General features: G+C 38.1%; 4 protein-coding genes and 1 pseudogene across 4 annotated transcripts; 2 read left to right on the top strand and 3 right to left on the bottom strand.

The window, feature by feature from the left end:
- Positions 1 to 1,121: 1,121 nt before the first annotated feature.
- LOC137735059 (putative NADH dehydrogenase [ubiquinone] 1 alpha subcomplex subunit 12) lies at positions 1,122 to 3,537 on the bottom strand. The gene is made up of 5 exons (XM_068474423.2): positions 3,430 to 3,537; positions 2,758 to 2,784; positions 2,196 to 2,284; positions 1,555 to 1,664; positions 1,122 to 1,462 (listed from the first exon to the last, which is right to left on the bottom strand). Exons 1-5 carry the CDS (start codon positions 3,516 to 3,518, stop codon positions 1,304 to 1,306), a joined length of 474 nt encoding a protein of 157 aa, XP_068330524.2. The 5' UTR covers positions 3,519 to 3,537; the 3' UTR covers positions 1,122 to 1,303.
- Positions 3,538 to 3,632: 95 nt separating this feature from the next.
- LOC137734710 (ERAD-associated E3 ubiquitin-protein ligase HRD1B-like) lies at positions 3,633 to 7,254 on the top strand. Its single transcript, XM_068473974.2, has 8 exons — positions 3,633 to 3,856; positions 4,015 to 4,662; positions 5,043 to 5,219; positions 5,507 to 5,656; positions 5,743 to 5,948; positions 6,253 to 6,385; positions 6,574 to 6,844; positions 6,934 to 7,254. Exons 2-8 carry the CDS (start codon positions 4,130 to 4,132, stop codon positions 7,090 to 7,092), a joined length of 1,629 nt encoding a protein of 542 aa, XP_068330075.2. The 5' UTR covers positions 3,633 to 3,856; positions 4,015 to 4,129; the 3' UTR covers positions 7,093 to 7,254.
- Positions 7,255 to 7,593: 339 nt separating this feature from the next.
- On the top strand, positions 7,594 to 11,778 carry LOC137734121 (laccase-15). Its single transcript, XM_068473409.2, has 6 exons — positions 7,594 to 7,822; positions 8,580 to 8,945; positions 9,336 to 9,487; positions 9,581 to 9,825; positions 10,099 to 11,169; positions 11,330 to 11,778. The coding sequence occupies exons 2-6, from the start codon at positions 8,847 to 8,849 to the stop codon at positions 11,458 to 11,460; spliced, it is 1,698 nt and encodes a 565-aa protein (XP_068329510.2). The 5' UTR covers positions 7,594 to 7,822; positions 8,580 to 8,846; the 3' UTR covers positions 11,461 to 11,778.
- A 299-nt stretch (positions 11,779 to 12,077) lies between these two features.
- LOC148696062 (wall-associated receptor kinase-like 22 pseudogene) lies at positions 12,078 to 13,400 on the bottom strand (annotated as a pseudogene).
- A 738-nt stretch (positions 13,401 to 14,138) lies between these two features.
- LOC137735045 (ER lumen protein-retaining receptor) lies at positions 14,139 to 16,595 on the bottom strand. Its single transcript, XM_068474404.2, has 6 exons — positions 16,293 to 16,595; positions 15,201 to 15,466; positions 14,980 to 15,095; positions 14,804 to 14,877; positions 14,646 to 14,709; positions 14,139 to 14,410 (listed from the first exon to the last, which is right to left on the bottom strand). The coding sequence occupies exons 1-6, from the start codon at positions 16,381 to 16,383 to the stop codon at positions 14,374 to 14,376; spliced, it is 648 nt and encodes a 215-aa protein (XP_068330505.2). The 5' UTR covers positions 16,384 to 16,595; the 3' UTR covers positions 14,139 to 14,373.
- Positions 16,596 to 18,048: the final 1,453 nt, after the last annotated feature.

Here is an 18,048-nt window from a genome sequence, read left to right as displayed (position 1 = left end):
TTACAGTACTTGTCATGGTGCGGTTAATGTCATAGAATTATACGGGTCTAGATTCTCTCTATCTCCTCTTTTCATTCTCTTTCGTCGTTTCCTCTCATATTCTCTATTTTATCTTTTTTTTTTTATAAGAAAAATTAATATAAGATATTGAAGCGGCTCACGTTCAAATAAGAAAAAAAAGAAGAAGAGATAATCCTACTCTTTATACGTAGACGCACCACATCTCTAGCTTTTGGCCCTTACACTAATTTTCTAAGATAAAATTTGGTGTAAGATGTGATTTTTTAGGTAAAAAATTGCCATAACATTTTGGCAATGACTTATTGCAAATGTAGCTATTATCTAGAATACTAGAGAAGCATGTCGAGAAGCGAAATGTAGCGGAAGTTGGACTTACATGGTTCGTTATTATACCACGTCATTACTTAATCAAAACGCGACCATTTCGACTAGTAAGCTTCTCCTTCACTGGCTTGTTAGGCCAACTCGTGGTGAGTGTGAGTTCTCCACTCTCCGGTCCATTCACTCCCCTCAATAAAATTCAGAGAAATCTTTTTGCCATATTTACTTACTTAAAATGATCGGAGGAGCCATAAATCGGTATAAAAAAAATGAAAAAAAGAGATATCTAAGTAAATCACAAAGAACACTCTTCTTTTTACCATATTACGAATCAATGTGTGATCCACATACTTTTTCATTCATTTTAAATTTATTCTTTGTATGTAAGCAAGCCGTTTATAGAAAGAGATCCTCTCTCGATCTGTGTCCGAAACCGACAGACCGGAAAATTTGAACCACTCAATTTAAATCATGCGCCCTCAATAACCTATTCCACTAGCTTTCCTTACACAAAACCAAACCCTCTGGTCCACCTTGCACAAAACCAAAACCCTTGAACGGCGTGTATCTCCCTCTCTTGAACGGCTCGGATTTCCAGGTCTATCAACTCCGCATACATAGATCCAAATATGATCTCAACTTCCCTTTATATAACTGTCTGTTTCACTCTAACAGCGTACCCTTTCATGCCTCGAGAAAACCACCGAGTGGAGATTGCTCCTACTCTTACTGTGAAACACAACCCTTTAGATTTGAACTGAGATAATTTACCCTCAACAAATCAAAATACCAGCATTTCATTAAACTACGAAGTTCGGGACTGTTATTTCCGTACAGCAAGCAATCCAAAGGATTCACAGCTATCAAATGATTCACATGCCATTTATTAACCGAATGGAATACACAGCACAATACTGCCGAATTTTTTCAAGTTCGAGCACGCACATGCCATAGAAACAACTCACTCCTTCTTGGCTGGTTCCCAAGGTTGGTACCTGGTCCAGTCTCTCTGCCCCGGATTGAGGCTGTGCCCTTTGGAATGGTAAATAAACTCATCACCCTCCCCGGTGAAATTCTCTTTGTGTTCAATGCTGTACCTCTTTGGTTTTAGCATCAAAAGCTGCAACAGGAATTCATTTGTTTGTAAGCTACATGTAACAAGTTTTTTCACAGCATACGCGATCAAATATCTAAAAAGGAAGCAGGACTTGCCTCATCTCCCGTATGATCGGTTATGTAGTGCAGCCAACCGTGCCATTCTGGTGGTACTTGAGAAGCGTTATAGCGACTTTTCTCTGCATATTCAACCCATCTGTGTCTTCCTGTAAAATTCCTCCAATCAACTAGTAAGCTGTGAGCAATGAGCATACCTACCACAATAACCTTGAAGCAATGCAAAACTTTAAACAATGGCACATTCCCAATGCATCAAAGAGGAAAATGAGAACAGTCCTATATAACTCATGGCGGCAACTCACATGGATGTGGTGAAATCATATGCACCAAGGCATGTAAGCATCTAAATAAGCAGTGTTCAATTGCTTGGCCAACCCCCACCAGTAATTTGCTTACATTCTTACAGAGAAATATGGGACCAATTGTATCACCAGGAAGAGGAATTTGCACACTTCCTAGGAAACTAAAATTATTTCTTTACATTCTTTCATAAACTTAGTAATAAGGAATTAAGATTTGAAATGATACATACGATCAAGAATTGTATCATGATTTGAATATGGCTTGTGCTTGGAAATGCTAATTGACACCAACGGCACAACTCCAGTGTGCAGTAAAGAACTAATATTCTTATTGCTACAGTAAGAAAGGCTGGGTGAAATGTAGAAAACACTAACCATATTGAGTGTCAAGCTTCTCATAATATTTATTGCCAATTTGATCAACACCTACAAGCCTCGCCCCAATATTGTGGATCTTAGTTTGCCTATACGAATCAAATAAAATTTGTTAGATAAACTAGAGAAACAAAAATGACTAAAATATTCCAACACAATTAAAACCTGAAAACCACAAGGAAGCAAAAGTATTCCCTCATTTCAATATTAATTCAGATAGCCTTCTTTAGAAAAGAGAAACCATTAACCGTATCAAACTTCCAGAATTATGAACTAATCCTTACAAATTCTAACTAGCCTACCAGTCACTATTCGATGTTTTATGTTCTCCTTCGAGTATAATACCAAATAAATTTCTGTGACGTAGAATTCACTAAACACCTTAAACTTTAACAAAGATGGGATAGTCTGTTGAATGGGCACATAACTTAGGTTATTTTAACAAACATGACTTTGACGAGACCTTACATTCAAAAGAACTAAAATTCCAAATATAATGTAAACACTGCACTTATGCTCGTTTGTTAAGAAAATCAAGTATGAGGGAAGTAATGTAACTTACGTAAGGTTTCCATCGAAAATACAGTTTCTGCAAGATTTGGAATAGTATAAACAGTCAGCACAGTATAAAGAATCAACGATATAGGATACGAAACCAAAAAACGCAATTTAAGAGCCATTCAGCGAGCTACTAAAAGACATCTCAGTGAACCCTGTACATCAGAAAATGCTCCAAATCCCAAAACTACAATTATAGCAAAAGATATCGTCCCTGAGCGCGAAAGAGTAAAACTTTATGACAAATGTTTTAGCTTTTCATTTGTTTTCTTTCCTACATTTTCCTACCAAGCCAACAGATTATCATTAGAGAACAGAGCAACAAAATTATCTCAACCCACCCAGCTCAACACCTGTTTGCTTCAGCACCTTTCGAAGTTCGAACTCCCAAAAATTATTGCTTTTTTTTTATGCAGCAAAAATAAGAAAAACCCAAAACCAAAATCGAAAATTCAAAATCTGATTTGCCATCCCAGTTTGATTTATCAGGTACCAAGGTGGACAAATTGGATTCAGAAACACTAGTTGGAATAAGAAAAACACCAACGATGCTCTTGGCATCCAATCATATACGTTGCAGAAGCAAATTTTAGATCTTTGACATCCCCCAAAGCATTACATTAACAAAAATGAATAAATCAATCAATTCAAAAAGCTAAAGATAGAGAGAACATACAAGAAGCCATCCTCCTTGAGCTCCTTTAAGTAGCTGCGGAGACCTCTCTCTCTGATCGCCTTCACGACGATCTTCACCACCGTCGCCATTTCTCTCTCTCTCTCTCTAGCTCGCTCTGTATTTCTCGCAGATTTGGGCAAGCACACAAGATAGGCGGGCCGGGCCAGGCTCTCGATCTCAGCCCGTTGCTAATCTTTGACGGGCTCGGATTTACGTCGGGTCGGAAAGAAAAAATAAACTCGGATTGGGTGCTGTTTGAGTCCTTCACACGTGGCAATTAATCATTGGTTAACCTACATCATTTTTGTTTTCCATTTTTTTGTTGGCCTGATAGCATTTTTTTTGTTTGTCTGAAAAAATAAAAGCCGGGAGGAAGAAGAAGAAACAGCACAAAACCCAAAACTTCCACAGAGCGAGCTTCTCACAGGTACTCTCAGTTGCTTCAATTTTTCTATGAATTCTCATTTGTTAAGATGAAATTATTATTTACTTTCTCAAAATTGCTTTCCAATTTCCGATTTTTAATATTTGCTTCGGATTTAGGGTTCATTTGAGGATTTTCATTTGTGTTGTTTGAATTTCTAGGTGTCACCTTGATGGCACTGTAACATTATTTAATCTGAATCTGTTCGGAAACCGAATCGGAAACTGGTCAATAGTTGGCCTGTAAGAGCAACCTCATCGATTAGTTTTGAGGAAAATGATGAAGCTGCAAACCTATGCCGGGATTAGTTTGGTAGCAACCCTAGCGATTGTTTATCATGCATTTAGCAGTAGAGGCCAGTTTTATCCGGCAATGGTGTATTTGTCGACGTCGAAGATCAGCTTGGTGTTGCTTCTCAACATGGGTCTGGTCATTATGTGTACTATGTGGCAATTGACTAAAAAGCTCTTCCTTGGATCACTCCGGGAAGCCGAGGTTGAGAGGCTTAATGAGCAGTCGTGGCGGGAAGTCATGGAAATCCTCTTTGCCATCACTATTTTCAGGCAGGACTTTTCGGTCTTGTTTCTTGCTATGGTTACGGCTCTGTTGTTGATCAAGGCTTTGCATTGGTTGGCTCAGAAGAGGGTTGAGTACATCGAGACTACTCCGTCTGTGCCCATGCTGTCTCATGTTCGAATTGTCTCCTTTTTGGGTTTCTTGCTTGTTCTAGATAGTCTCTTTTTGTACAGTTCAATTAGCAACTTGATAAGGACACAAAAGGCCTCGGTTTCCCTCTTCTTTTCGTTCGAGTAAGTGATCCATCTTAATGCTTTGTATTTCTGATTCTTTTTGTTTGCATTTTGGAACATGCTACATTTTATTTGATCAAACTTAGATCACTTAGGCATTTTTTAATCTGATAGTTAATATTGCATTAAGCTTCATTATATTGGAAATGAGTGGAGCAAGTCTATTATGTTGTTGTGGAAAGTGGTTGATAGGGCGAATGATATGAAGGTGCATTGAATGATTTATGTCGAGTACGAAAGGCAATAGGGGAGAACTAATAGTTGTGATGGGATTATACAGAAAGCATTAGATATGAAAAGCCAATAATATGGACAAGTCATGAATTTCTGCATTCTTCAGTCTTTCTTATTTTAACAATGTCCATGATTTTGTATCTCAGGTACATGATACTAGCAACAACAACAGTGTCAACATTTGTGAAATATGTTTTCTATGTTACTGACATGCTTATGGAGGGACAATGGGAGAAGAAGCCTGTCTACACGTTCTACTTGGAACTTATTCGGGACTTGCTTCACTTGTCTCTGTATTTGTGCTTCTTCCTTGTGATTTTCACGTGAGTATTCTGTTTATCTTTAGGTTTAGATAAGTTGCTTACACAGAATTTTTTTTTGCTAAATATGACACAATTTGGAGTACATGTTGGGCTCAATCTGTGTTGAATGCAACTTGTTTGGCTCCGTAGTGGCAGAGAAGCTGTGGACATGAAGTTAGAATATGATACAATAGTTGGACCAAAATCCTACCAATTTAAATTTTAAGCATATGGAGAATTTTGCTTGTTGACGTGAATAAGCTGAGGTTATTCTTTCTTGATTGACGTGGAGTATTGTCCCATCCCAGGTACTATGGTGTGCCATTGCACTTGATACGTGAGCTCTATGAAACATTTAGGAATTTTAAGATTCGCATTGCTGATTATATTCGTTATCGAAAGCTCACATCAAACATGAATGATCGATTCCCAGATGCTACGCCTGAAGAGCTTAATGCGTAAGTTTAAAGTCTAATTAGTTTCAAGTGTTGTAATTATCAAATTCTGCATATTGGAGTCTTAGTTGTTGATGATCAATATGCAGAAGTGATGCAACTTGTATCATTTGCCGTGAAGAGATGACAACAGCCAAGAAACTATTATGTGGACACCTTTTTCATGTCGCTTGCCTTCGATCATGGTTAGAGCGACAGCATACCTGCCCTACTTGCAGAGCCCTAGTTGTACCTCCTGACAGTGGAACTGGTACAGCTGGACAGAGGGGTTCACAGTCAGATGCTCACCAACAGGGTAAACTTCTGAGCAGTGCAATTTGTGTTGTATCTTTTAGTTTCTGTGTGACAACCATAAGGTCTGATATTTGGTTATTAAAGGAAAAGAACTTTGTAGTTTTTAATTTCAGAACTTACATTTCCTTTTCCTTTATATAAGATAATTATTGAGGGTAAAGAAAAACGAAGGCACCGATATAATGCCAGTTGGATTTCATGCTCTTTGTTTATATAATCTATTTTGATCATTTGAGACTCTGATCTTTTGTTCAGTATAAAATTGAAGTGAGTTGACTGATGATTTTAATTGGGAACATGGGCAGGCACAACGGCTCAGGGTGGTGGAGTTGCTGGTGATAATGTGAGCCAACATGAAGCCAGGCTCCGAGCTGCTGCTGCTGCTGCATCAATATATGAGAAGTCTTATGTATATCCTTCTGCAAACAGACTAGTATGGTAATGACACCTGTATCCTAAGTTAAGGTTTACATTTTTATTGGTGGAGTGATCATATGTGTCCATTGTATTTTAATTTATTTCTAGGTTGCTTGTGAGAGTGTGCTTGATGCATATAATTTGAATATGTTGCACTGCATAGAATGCTGCATGCCAGAGCCTTACAAACTATGCCCTCTTGTATGCAGGTCTCCTGGATATACGGCAATTCCTCAGGTTCAAAGACATACGGCTGACTACTCCTCTAATACTGAATCTAGTGGAGAATCTTCTATTGGACAATCACTGCCACAACTTGCAGCCCAAGGTGGAGCTGCAAACTTGTCCTTCTCTCAGTTTCCACCTTACATGTTTGTCCCCGGAGCCAACGTGGCCTATGGGGAGAGGTTGGGCAGCGATCCAAATCTGACAGCTTCTCGGCTGGAGGCCCAGAAAAAGCTTCTTCAGCACCAGATTGAGGTATTAAAGAGAAGATGAATAACTTTTGTTGTGATCTCGTGGTCGTTACCCCTGATTTCTCCTGCTTAGTAACTGCTTTTATTGTACAGATGCTGCAGAATCAGCTCCAAGTTTTACAGAAACCAAAACCAAATGAAAGTGTGGACATGGGTCCAACAACGGCATCTTTGGATGGCAAAGGAAAGAGTGTCGCAGCTTGTTCGTCTGTTTCAGACTGTGGACGTCATGAAGATCGGGTTGATTCGTAGACATGGCATAACTTTAGCTATATTGTATGACACAATATATGTGGATAACAAGGGATGAGAAAAATAGGTTAGGGATGAGTGAATAACTGGAGTTTGAGCATATTATTGTACAAGTTACACTCTTTTCCTCTTGTTGAAAAAGAATTTTCTTATCGTTTTCTACTTATAACATTTACCAATACCGTAAAATAATAAAATAGTAGCTTGCTCCATACGTAACGCCCTCTAGATTTTTGTAGGGGTTGCATTAAATGTTGCATATTTGCTTGCATTCCACGGAACGAAACTAATCAAAATCCTATAAGATGCAATAGCCAGTCATCACCACCTCCACGCAGAGAGTCTCCTTCAACCATTTCACCACGTGTGGGAATTTTTTTATTGGAATTTGGATGCATACACTTTTTGAACAAGACGTTACTAAAATTATAAAATAGTTACAAAAGAATATTTCTCCTCCACAAAAACTATAAAGTAGTTACAAAAGAGAATTTCTCCTCCACATCAGAATGTTCGAGTGGTCCTTGACCTTATTGATCTTTGATCTCTAGTAATCATTGGCGTAGAAGGTTGGCACTGTTTTTGGCTGATTCGTGACCTAAACCAAACCATGCCCGCAACAATTGACCTTCCCTTGTTATTATTCTTGTTTTCAAAGAAATCAATGCCGTAGGACTGCTTGGTTTGGCATGCTGCAATTTGCGTTGATTGCTCAAATCTCGTTTATCAGGTTTTATTTGAATCATCATATTTGTATCATATTCGTATTCTTCTTCTTCATCGAGTGTTAACTAAATTGATTATGTTTTCTTAACAAATTTGTTAGGTATGAAACCCTATATATGGAGAATATTTTCCAGTGTGCTGGGAACATGACCTAGTACGCAAGTGTCATAATACAAATGATTGCATACTTAAAAAAAAAAAAAAAAACCAGCCATTTGTATTGTGAGTCTATAACACTTGATGTACATGGTCGTGTTTTAGGCATACTAAAAAAATCTTCATATATATGATCATTTTTTACAGATGAGGATCCTCTCCGAATCCTCTTTGTGGGGATCATAGGAATCCTTACATCCTAACTATTCATCGTACATCGTGCAGTCAGTTTTGTCATGTACTATTTGATTTTAATTTTAAATAAAAAATTCAAATAATTTCTAACCGCACAATGTACAATGAATGATTAAGATGTAAGGATTTCTATGATTCCCACCATTTGGATCGATGGGATCCAAATCCATTTTTGACATCAGATAGATATTAATTAATAAAGGAAAACTAATAAAAATGGCTTGAAAACTATGAGTCTTAACGATAAGGACAAAATAAAGGGTAAAGTGAATAGTATCATGATTGATTTTGTAGTGTAAAAATATGATTTTTCGTTAAAATAAACGGTACTAGATGTATTTCGTTAAAATTCTCAATTAATAATTGAATAATGGTCAAACAGTTTAAAAAGTTGTATTTCTCTTCTTAAGATGGATCAGGACACAAGACTGACTTTTACAAGTCCTCTAATGGATCTTCGCCGTCTGGGCTTGTCCAAATCAACCTTGATGTGACTTCTCAACCTCAACCCTATATATGTCCGTCCTCAACTCCTGCGAACTGCATCAGTCATAAACAGAAATACAGAGACTAGTTACAGAACTCCTGTGAATCCGTGATCATCACTAGTAGTAGTAACAGATACAGCTATAAGACGATCGATCGGAAAGCAATCATCAATATCGTAGTCGATCAACATGAATATTTTAATTAGCTTGCAACTTGTAGTGGGCTTGCTATTGTCTACTGTTGGCATCTTCCATTGCCAAGCTTCGTCTCCTCGTTACACTTTTGTGGTAATTACCTGCTCATTATTTCCTTAATCTCGATGCAGTTCAGTTCTAAATTCTGATGCATATGTATGAATTGCATGCATCATGCATGCATGCCTATAGTTTTACATGCATACATATATATATATATATATATATCTGTGTGTGTGATATATATGTATATACACTTTATAAACGATGCTCATGCATGTATGCTGATTTCAAAAATATTAATGAACTCATATCTTGCGTTTGTTTGCAGTTCAGTTTTAAATTCTGATGCATATGTATGAATTGCATGCATGCATGGCTATAATTATACATATATTATTCATGCATGCATCATGTATGCTGATTTCAAAAATATTAATGAATTGATGATATCTTCTGTTTGTTTGCAAAAATTAATTGTAGGTAGAAGAAACTTCATACAAACGATTGTGTAGCACAAAAAATATCTTGACTGTAAACGGTCAGTTTCCGGGACCAACATTGTATGCTCGTGCTGGAGATACTATCATAGTGGATGTCTATAACAAGGGCAATCGTAACATTACCATCCATTGGTAATTCATCAACTTTATACAGTGCATGTAATCTCACGCGGCTTTTATTTATTTTCATGACACCAATACAATTCTGATCCATCTATATTTCAGGCATGGAGTTAAGCAACCGAGGAACCCATGGTCGGATGGTCCCGATTACATCACGCAATGTCCTATTCAACCAGGAGCTAGGTTTACCCAAACCATTATATTTTCCTCAGAGGAAGGGACCCTATGGTGGCATGCTCACAGCGAGTGGGATCGAGCCACCGTCCACGGTGCTATGGTTATATACCCCAAGAAGGGAGCCACTTACCCTTTTACCAAGCCTCACGCAGAATTACCAATCATCTTGGGTATGCAAATCAATTCAATCTTCTATCCCAAAACCACTTATAAGATAGCTAGTGCTTTTCAATAACTAAAAACGCTTGTGACAACATTGGTTGCTAAAGTTAAAAGGTTTTTTTTGTGAATTTTTTACTTTTACTTATATTAATTAAGAATTTCGATGTGTTCGAATGAAAGGATTTCTTGTAAAAGAGCTTATGAACATAAGTGATTTCTATATAAATATTTCCAAATTACCATCCTTATTTTTCTGCAAATCGTTAATTTGAAAATTGTAGGAGAGTGGTGGAAGGAAGATATTGGACAACTTTACGATGAAACGATTCAAAGTGGAGGGGACCCTAATAATTCAAATGCTTACCTCATCAATGGTCAACCCGGCGATCTCTATCCTTGCTCAAAACCAGACACATTCAAGCTCACAGTTGATTACGGCAAAACCTACCTGCTCAGACTAATCAACTCTGCCGTGCAGGAGATGATGTTTTTCGCCATTGCCAATCACAACGTCACGGTTGTAGGCTCAGATGCTAAATACACCAAGCCATTTTCAACAGATTATGTAACCATATCTCCCGGGCAAACTATTGATCTCTTGTTAAATGCCGACCAAAGCCCTAACAACTACTACATTGCTGCTAAAGCCTATGTTGCCTCGGCTAGAATTCCCTACGACAACACAACCACCACCGCATTACTCCGATACAACAGAAATTCTAGTTCAACCCCTACTTCGTTGCCATATCTTCCTTCCCATAACGACACCAACGCATCAGTTCACTTTACCAGTAAACTCAAAAGCTTGGCTGATAAAAACCACCCTGTTGACGTGCCACACAACATAACAACTCATTTGTTTTTTACACTATCCATCAACACACTACCCTGCCCGACTAATTCATGTACTGGGCCTAATGGGGCACGTTTTGCCTCGAGTATCAACAACATTAGCCTTGTCGACCCTACCATTGACATATTGCAAGCTTACTATTTCCATGTCAATGGGGCATTTGGAACTCGCTTTCCAAATTCCCCGCCCTTGCTGTTTAATTTTACAGCTCAGGACTTGCCGTTGTACCTACAGACGCCGAAGCAAGGGACGGAGGTGAAGATACTGGAGTACAACTCAACTGTGGAAATTGTGTTTCAGGGGACAAATTTGTTCGGAGGAGATGACCATCCGATGCATCTCCACGGATTCAGTTTCTACGTTGTGGGACGGGGGCTTGGGAATTTTGACAAGGACAAGGACCCTTTGACATATAATCTTGTTGATCCTCCTCTTCAAAACACCATCGCTGTCCCTATTAATGGTTGGACTACCATTAGATTCAGGGCAAACAATCCTGGTACGTAATTACTGAAGACGTTCATCATCTCTAGTGCTGTTTGATAATAACCATATCATTTTCCAGTTTCCAGTTTTAGTTAACAGCCCCTAATTCGTTATATATTAATGAATGATAATTAGATCATGTAAATTGTTGTTCTTCTTCTTGTTGTGTGCAGGCGTTTGGTTTATGCACTGTCATCTGGATCGACATATGTCATGGGGCATGGACGTGACGTTCATAGTGAAAAATGGAAAGGGCCCAGGAGAGCAAATGTTACCTCCGCCACAAGGAATGCCTCCATGTTAAAAACGGTTATAAAGCATTCAAGCTGGATTCTGTTAGAAAATTATTTAATAAAAAGTATTATTATTTATGATTTCTTGTGGGCTAAGGATATTATAGTTTCTTACCCGCGTTAAGACTTGAGTTTGCTTTAGTTTTCACTATATATATAATGTTATATATGTAGCTTCAGTTTGTAGCCGTCTCGGCAATCCTAATTATTTGTTTTATGTTTAATAAAATAGTGTTCATAGTTTATCTTCCGTTGGTTTGTAGTACTCTATTGTTGAACTTGTTCATGGCAATAAATTTGGACTACATTTAGTTAGTCCTTCAATACCATTTTGTACTAGGAACTCTGACTGGCAGTGGCCTTGCCCAGGATATTAATGTCATAAAAATTTACCTGGTTTTGTATTGTCACCAACTTGGTGGCCGTCGACGACTGAAGAACAAGATGAAAATCTTCCATAAAAAAAATGACGATCAATGCGCGTTGAATTAGCACTAAAATTAAAATTTACTTTGCCTTATTTTCAAAGATTGGTTCAACTTTCAAATATACATGGTTCACGAAAAAGAAACAAAGCTGACAGCCACAGCCCATACGCAATGGATTATCTAAAACAACTCTAGTGGGTTTATACTCTGAAGTTTTAACCATTAGATCATTGGCCAAAACATATACTTTCAATAGTTGTCGGCGTGAACTAGCTTAGGAAGAATGTGTGCTGCCACACAACCTCCTCAATTCCCCTGCCACTTCTTCCATCGCGGGCCTTTCGGCACTACTCAACTTGAGGCAACTCTTTGCAGGCTCTGCAACTGCTCTGAGTTGCTCTCTGTTACCCTCGTTTACTAGTGGCACAACGATCTGAAAGATGTCATTTTGTTCTACAGAAGAAACGAAATGGGATGTTATGATTCTCCGGTTTTCTGGTCTGTTAAAGGACAATGGCATCTCTCCCGTCAAAATTTCTAATAAGACGACTCCGAAGCTATAAACATCACTCTTATCTGTCAACTGGCCTGTTTGGAGATATTCGGGGTCTAGATAACCAACTGTCTGCTGTACCAATGTGTTCATCTGGGATTCATTACTAGGGACCCGGACCAACCTGGAAGATCCAAAACCGAAGACCTTGGCCACAAAACAATCACTTAATAATATGTTGGAAGAGTTGACATTTCCATGAATGATCATTGGTTTTGATGTCTCTGCTGCAGAATGCAGATAAGCAAGAGCAGCAGCAGATTCTGAGGCTATCTTTAAAAGAATATGCCAAGGCAATGCTTTTTTTCCCATTAACATGATGAATGTAGTCAAACAAGGTCTCGTTGCAGGCGAGTACATAGACCAACATGAGTGCTTCAGTCTCTAAACAGCAGCCCAAGAACTTAACCACATTTTCATGGTTGATTTTGGTAAGAGTGACAATCTCATTTATAAAACGCCCGATTTGGCCCTCCTGCACTACTGTTTCCGTTATGGCCATAATCGCACCGTTTGACAAAAGTCCTTTGTGAACCTGTCCACTCTCTACTGGACTAAAAGTGTGAATCTGGTTGTAATGGTCAGCAGCCACCTTTAGCTCTTCGGATGTAAAAATTTTTGGGCTTCCATGTGAAGAAATGTGCTGCTCTAATAATAAACCTCCATTTTTCGGAAGAACTTGGCTTTGAGATTAATGAACTTATGTTTCTTCACACTGAAATAAACCCCGGAGATCCCAAACATAAGAAATGAGCAAAGAAATCCAACTCCGCTGTCGCGTGCTGGTGATGTTTGCTACTGTCAACGGAGGACAGATCAGCCTGGACTTGGATGCTGTGGCACCCAATCCCATAACAAACCAGAAAATGGAAGTAGCTGCAACAGTTATGTTTCCAGTAATCACTGCCTCAGGCACCGGAGACTTAATATTGCCTTCCCCTTTGGGAGTGGAAGAATTGCAACAACCCATGCGTATGATTGTGAACTTGTCTGCAGTGTCGGAGATTGCATGCGGTGTGGCAGTCAAGTACTTGGTCTCAGAGGCTGTGTTGTGGGTGCCAGGACCAGAGCGCAACATTAATAGTGCTGCTCCAGTTTTAGTGGTGTTGCAGCTATTAGCAGAAACTTCGTTGTTTACGCATACCTCAAGTTCACTTTTTCCCACTGAGAATGGTCTTGGATTTGGTAGGATAAAAGAACATGATCTTTGGGAACTCGCAGACCAGTATTCGACCACAGAGCATGATACTTTTCCTTTCTGGAAGCTGGGCTTGGCGTCGGCTTCTGATAATGCTGCCAACAAAAGGGAGAGCTAAAGTAAACCAACAGAGTTTGCGCATCCTTTCCATCTTAATTATCTTCCCTTCCTTAACTTATTCTCAACAGCAACGTGCTTGTAATTTGTAAGACTTATAACTTGACATGGGATTAGCTCATTCCCAATTCTGATCAGCTCCTACCTAAAATTTTGGTTTAGAGAACAACTTTGAGGGAACATCAATCTCTATGTGTTTAACAAAATCAACCTGCGCTCCTTCCGCGTATGGTTTAGAGTGACCAGAATACACTTGTTCCCTCTTGGTTTCTTCCTTGAAATATGGAGGTATATAATATGTTGATAGAGATCTGATATATCGTAAGTGACGTATATGTTTCAACATCGTTATATTATACATATATACTGAGAAATATAATACACATTCCAAAATTGACAACCAAATAAAAATCTAATTTATTTACGATCAGGTGAGAGTGGTTCGTTAAATTAGTAAATAATTAACAAGATCTTATCAGATCTAATCCATTAATGTGGAGAAAATCCCCCAACAGTGACAACAATGGTTAACTTTTGGCTCTGTATGTCCTCAAGTATGTATGCATAATGCATTCCTCTTCTGTTGCCTTCCAGTGGGGTGGAAACTACACATCCAGAATGATCCACGTCAAGCGGGAAGCTTAAGCTCCTCGTGTTCCTTCCAGCTGAAGAAAAAGCAGACCAGCTTGTTATTAGAATACAACATCATCTACCAAAGTTGATGATTCATTATCATAATTTGTGTCACCATCGAATTAGTGTCATAATTTGTTACACCACTGCGTATGGAAATATGCTACAAGACCAAAGCCATTGCTCCGTATTCACATTTCTTGTTTCGGCGCACAGGTATGATACAAACTACTCTTATGGGGAGACGAGAGAGTCGAGTAAAGTTACCTCTTGATATAGTAGTAGAAAAAATCAGCATAAAGAGCAGTCTGAACAAGGCCTGAAATCCAAGCTGTGTGTTGGGCATTTTACAACAAATTAGTTCACTCTGGCTAAAAATGCACTGAAAGATTATTAAGTGGAAGCTATATGTAAGGATAACTTACGTATCCAGCGAACTCTGTGGAGTTCTGTGAAGAAACGATAAATCCAGTTGACAAGATATAAAGAACGATAAGCACTGCACAATGTTACCAAACAAAAATAACACCACAGATAATCACATGAGCAGAAATCCGAGAATCATGAGTAAATGCATTGCCTCAGCGGAGTTGGAACATACCCGAGAAGGAAAACATAATTTCCAGTTAAGTTGTCAATGTTTCTTGACCTCTGCAGTAATACCAACTGTGGTAAGATTGCCACAGCTTCAAGATATATTGAAAATGCCCACAGAACCTATTACAATAGATCAAGTTCTAATCAGACGGGTGTAAAAAGGAGCATCATCGTACAAAACTGGTAACTTAAGGCAAAAGAAAGGGTAAGATAAATGCAATGTACCTCAATTACAGTAAAAGCACGCGGAATCAGAAGAGCCAGCCCCAAGGATAAAAGTATGAGATAGTAATGTCTGAAAGTATCTTGATCCTTGTTGTAGGTTTGCTTCACTACTTTATGGTACCTCATGTGCCAGACCGTGGCAAAAGAAGTTCCGATAAAGATGAGCTTCCCCAGAGTGTTGTACACTGAGTAATACTTGACGATCAAGTCAAGGTATCGAGTAAGAAAGACCAACGCATAGAGTTCTTGAGTTTTGAGTGAAATTCCTGGTGCAAGTGAACTAGTATTAGACTTAAGAGAGGCATGGAACAGATCGAACATTCCATTTCTGGAGAACCACCAACTAAACAAGGTAGTATATTTACATTTGCAGATGGGAATAATTAGCTCTGCAAACGACCTATAATCTGTTGAAATCCCACATCGGCTAGAGAAAGAAAGGAAGAGTTTAAATACCCTAACCCTACTCCAACTAAGACCGAGGCCGTTTGTGATAAAACCCCACACCTGACGGATTGTGCAGGTGGTAATTACCAAGTTTGGGACAATGTTGGTGTTGTTGGAAGTGGACCTTTGGCCCCTCCTACATAATCCATCACTAACTTAAAGGTTTACAAAGGAATTCAGAAAATTAAGAAAGTTGAGTTTTGACATTAATGTTCCAAGAGTGTTTGAAACTGATGAACCTTCTTTCCTCTATCAAATTAGTATTGAAAAGCTATATGTTCATCAGCATGTGAAGAAATTCAAAACTTTCAAGCTAACGAATCCTCCATTGCAACTGAATAAGCATCATGAATGAATGATGTTAAAAAAGAACTAATCAAACCATTTGCAAATTAGCAATAATTAAAACAATCACAAAGAGAACTGAACATTTCAAATGAGTAACGAAGTAGCAAGTCACCCTTCTAATTCTAAAAGTACAAATGTTTAAGAAACGAGAATCGATCAATTGGGGATTACAAGTTTCAGCATTACATATCTGTAGTCCAAGTTTCATTACTTCATTCAAAGCGGACACGAGACACAATACATGCTAATGCCATTCACTAACTCTCGGCTAAAATATACATTTGAACATTTTGATACCTGCACAAGATTTGGTGGAGCGGATCTTGAGGAACAGGACCAATATGCTTAACAAGTGGGTTATGTCTCCAGCCAACCTAAACAGATTCATGGCTTCTTCTCTAACTCGAAAATCTCCGTTTCGTTTCGGATTTCGTTGCTTCTTTCTTGCTCTTCCTTTCCTTGTTGGGTTTCGTTTTCCTTCAGCAGAGCAGAAATGTTATCGGACTTTCAATCCCAACAATGTAAGCATTTTTTACCCTGTTTGTCCAACATTGATCATTGACTTTTCCCCCAGGTCTTTGAAAATAGCCAAAAAAACACATTATATACTGCGTCCGATCTTCCTCCCTTTAACTGTCATTCTTCCCTTGACTACTTATCGTGAGAAGGGCTGGTACGGAAGTGCATTACACACGCAAGTATTTGGGTTTGGGCCGCAAATTAGCCACATCGTTTTCTCCTTTGGGCTATTCTTTTTAGATATGGACACGGTTCAGTTTGACAACATTTTGAGTTTGAAGTTTGAAACGAGCGGGCTGGTTTTGCATGCGGGTGGATAAATATGTCACGATTAGAATATACTAGAGGCGCTTTAATTATGAACGCGTTTAAACATGTTAATAAGTGCTTTTATAAATAGTGCTTGTACAAGTCATAGGCATCTTCAAGTGTTCGACGTGGCTAGAAAATCTTTTTCATTGATAGAAAGCGATTCAGTCACTCCAATCTCAAACAGGCCCGTAATTGAAGAACATAAGTCGTCGTAGCTGACAATCGGGCTAAAATCTCATAAAGCCCAAGTAATAAATCGCTACTTTTAAAAGCCCAAAAATGTCAGCCCGAGTTAAAGCGCCGGCAATCAGTGCCAACTCGGATCCAATAATATTCGAGCAGATTCTCGAGGCTTAACCCAGATCAGATAATCCCTTCCAACCTTAAAACAGAAATTGAAAAAAGAAAAAAACAAAAAGAAAATCCCCGCTTTCCACCATGTAAAAAGAAGTTCAAACCCAATTAAAACATTAGTGGACCAATCTTAGAGTGACAATAAGAGCAGCTTCAACTATAGCGTCACAAGCACGCACAACGGCCCTACCCTTTACTTTTTATTGTATTTTTAAATTTCGTCCGCTAATTAATATATTATTTAAAATTTTATTAAAATATAATAAAAATCACATACAAAGTGTGAGAAAGTTTTTTATTTTTGTTTTTGAAATAGAAGGAAAGAGGAAGAGAATGATAGACAATGTGGGAGTGAGAATTTTTTTTTTTTTTTTTTTTTTTTTTTTAATTATTTTTTTAATTAGAGATATGTTAAGATTACATGTAGGTGAGGTTTTGATAAAAAAAAAATTCCAAAATTTGGTTGTGTGAAATTACATTTCTGCCCCATATTTCTTATTCATGTTCTGTTTTTTTAATTAATAGAGATTATTTTGATAAATAAGTGAACAAAAAAATTACAATATTACAACGTTATGTATAATTTCTCACATGATAATGCGTTATGATATCAATTACAAACATAATGACGTGCTTTGTGTATATAAATCTATAGCCGTATTTGGCTCCATCTCATTTTTCTTGTTGTGGGCACCATTGATTGGGTAGAAACTTATGTGACATGTCACTTGTCCGCTAGCACACATGCATTTAGGTGTCGTATCCCCATTTTTTCATGAGAAAAACTAAAGTAAGAAAATCTTGAACACGTTATCCGTAAAACCTTTTTTAAGAAATATGAAGACTCTTGTATTTGATCTCATTCTAC

This window comes from Pyrus communis, chromosome 7 (genome assembly GCF_041283825.1).
Source record: "Pyrus communis isolate YQ-2024b chromosome 7, ASM4128382v1, whole genome shotgun sequence".
Taxonomy (NCBI): domain Eukaryota; kingdom Viridiplantae; phylum Streptophyta; class Magnoliopsida; order Rosales; family Rosaceae; genus Pyrus; species Pyrus communis.
This window is presented reverse-complemented; position numbering and strand designations above follow the sequence as displayed.

Bases quoted from the DNA above. Each gene is read 5' to 3' on its own strand.
- LOC137735059 (XM_068474423.2), bottom strand. From the start codon at position 3,518: ATGGCGACGGTGGTGAAGATCGTCGTGAAGGCGATCAGAGAGAGAGGT. The intron at 2,785-3,429 runs GTATGTTCTCTC...CAAATCTTGCAG, and splicing joins CTCAAGGAGGATGGCTTCTT to AAACTGTATTTTCGATGGAA. The intron at 1,665-2,195 runs GTTAGTGTTTTC...GGAATTTTACAG, and splicing joins GAAGCTTGACACTCAATATG to GAAGACACAGATGGGTTGAA.
- LOC137734710 (XM_068473974.2), top strand. From the start codon at position 4,130: ATGATGAAGCTGCAAACCTATGCCGGGATTAGTTTGGTAGCAACCCTA. The intron at 5,220-5,506 runs GTGAGTATTCTG...GTCCCATCCCAG, and splicing joins TTCTTCCTTGTGATTTTCAC to GTACTATGGTGTGCCATTGC. The intron at 5,949-6,252 runs GTAAACTTCTGA...GAACATGGGCAG, and splicing joins GTCAGATGCTCACCAACAGG to GCACAACGGCTCAGGGTGGT.
- LOC137734121 (XM_068473409.2), top strand. From the start codon at position 8,847: ATGAATATTTTAATTAGCTTGCAACTTGTAGTGGGCTTGCTATTGTCT. The intron at 8,946-9,335 runs GTAATTACCTGC...AATTAATTGTAG, and splicing joins CTCCTCGTTACACTTTTGTG to GTAGAAGAAACTTCATACAA. The intron at 9,826-10,098 runs GTATGCAAATCA...TGAAAATTGTAG, and splicing joins AGAATTACCAATCATCTTGG to GAGAGTGGTGGAAGGAAGAT.
- LOC137735045 (XM_068474404.2), bottom strand. From the start codon at position 16,383: ATGAATCTGTTTAGGTTGGCTGGAGACATAACCCACTTGTTAAGCATA. The intron at 15,467-16,292 runs GTATCAAAATGT...CACTTGCACCAG, and splicing joins CTCCACCAAATCTTGTGCAG to GAATTTCACTCAAAACTCAA. The intron at 14,878-14,979 runs GTATGTTCCAAC...AACATTGTGCAG, and splicing joins AATTATGTTTTCCTTCTCGG to TGCTTATCGTTCTTTATATC.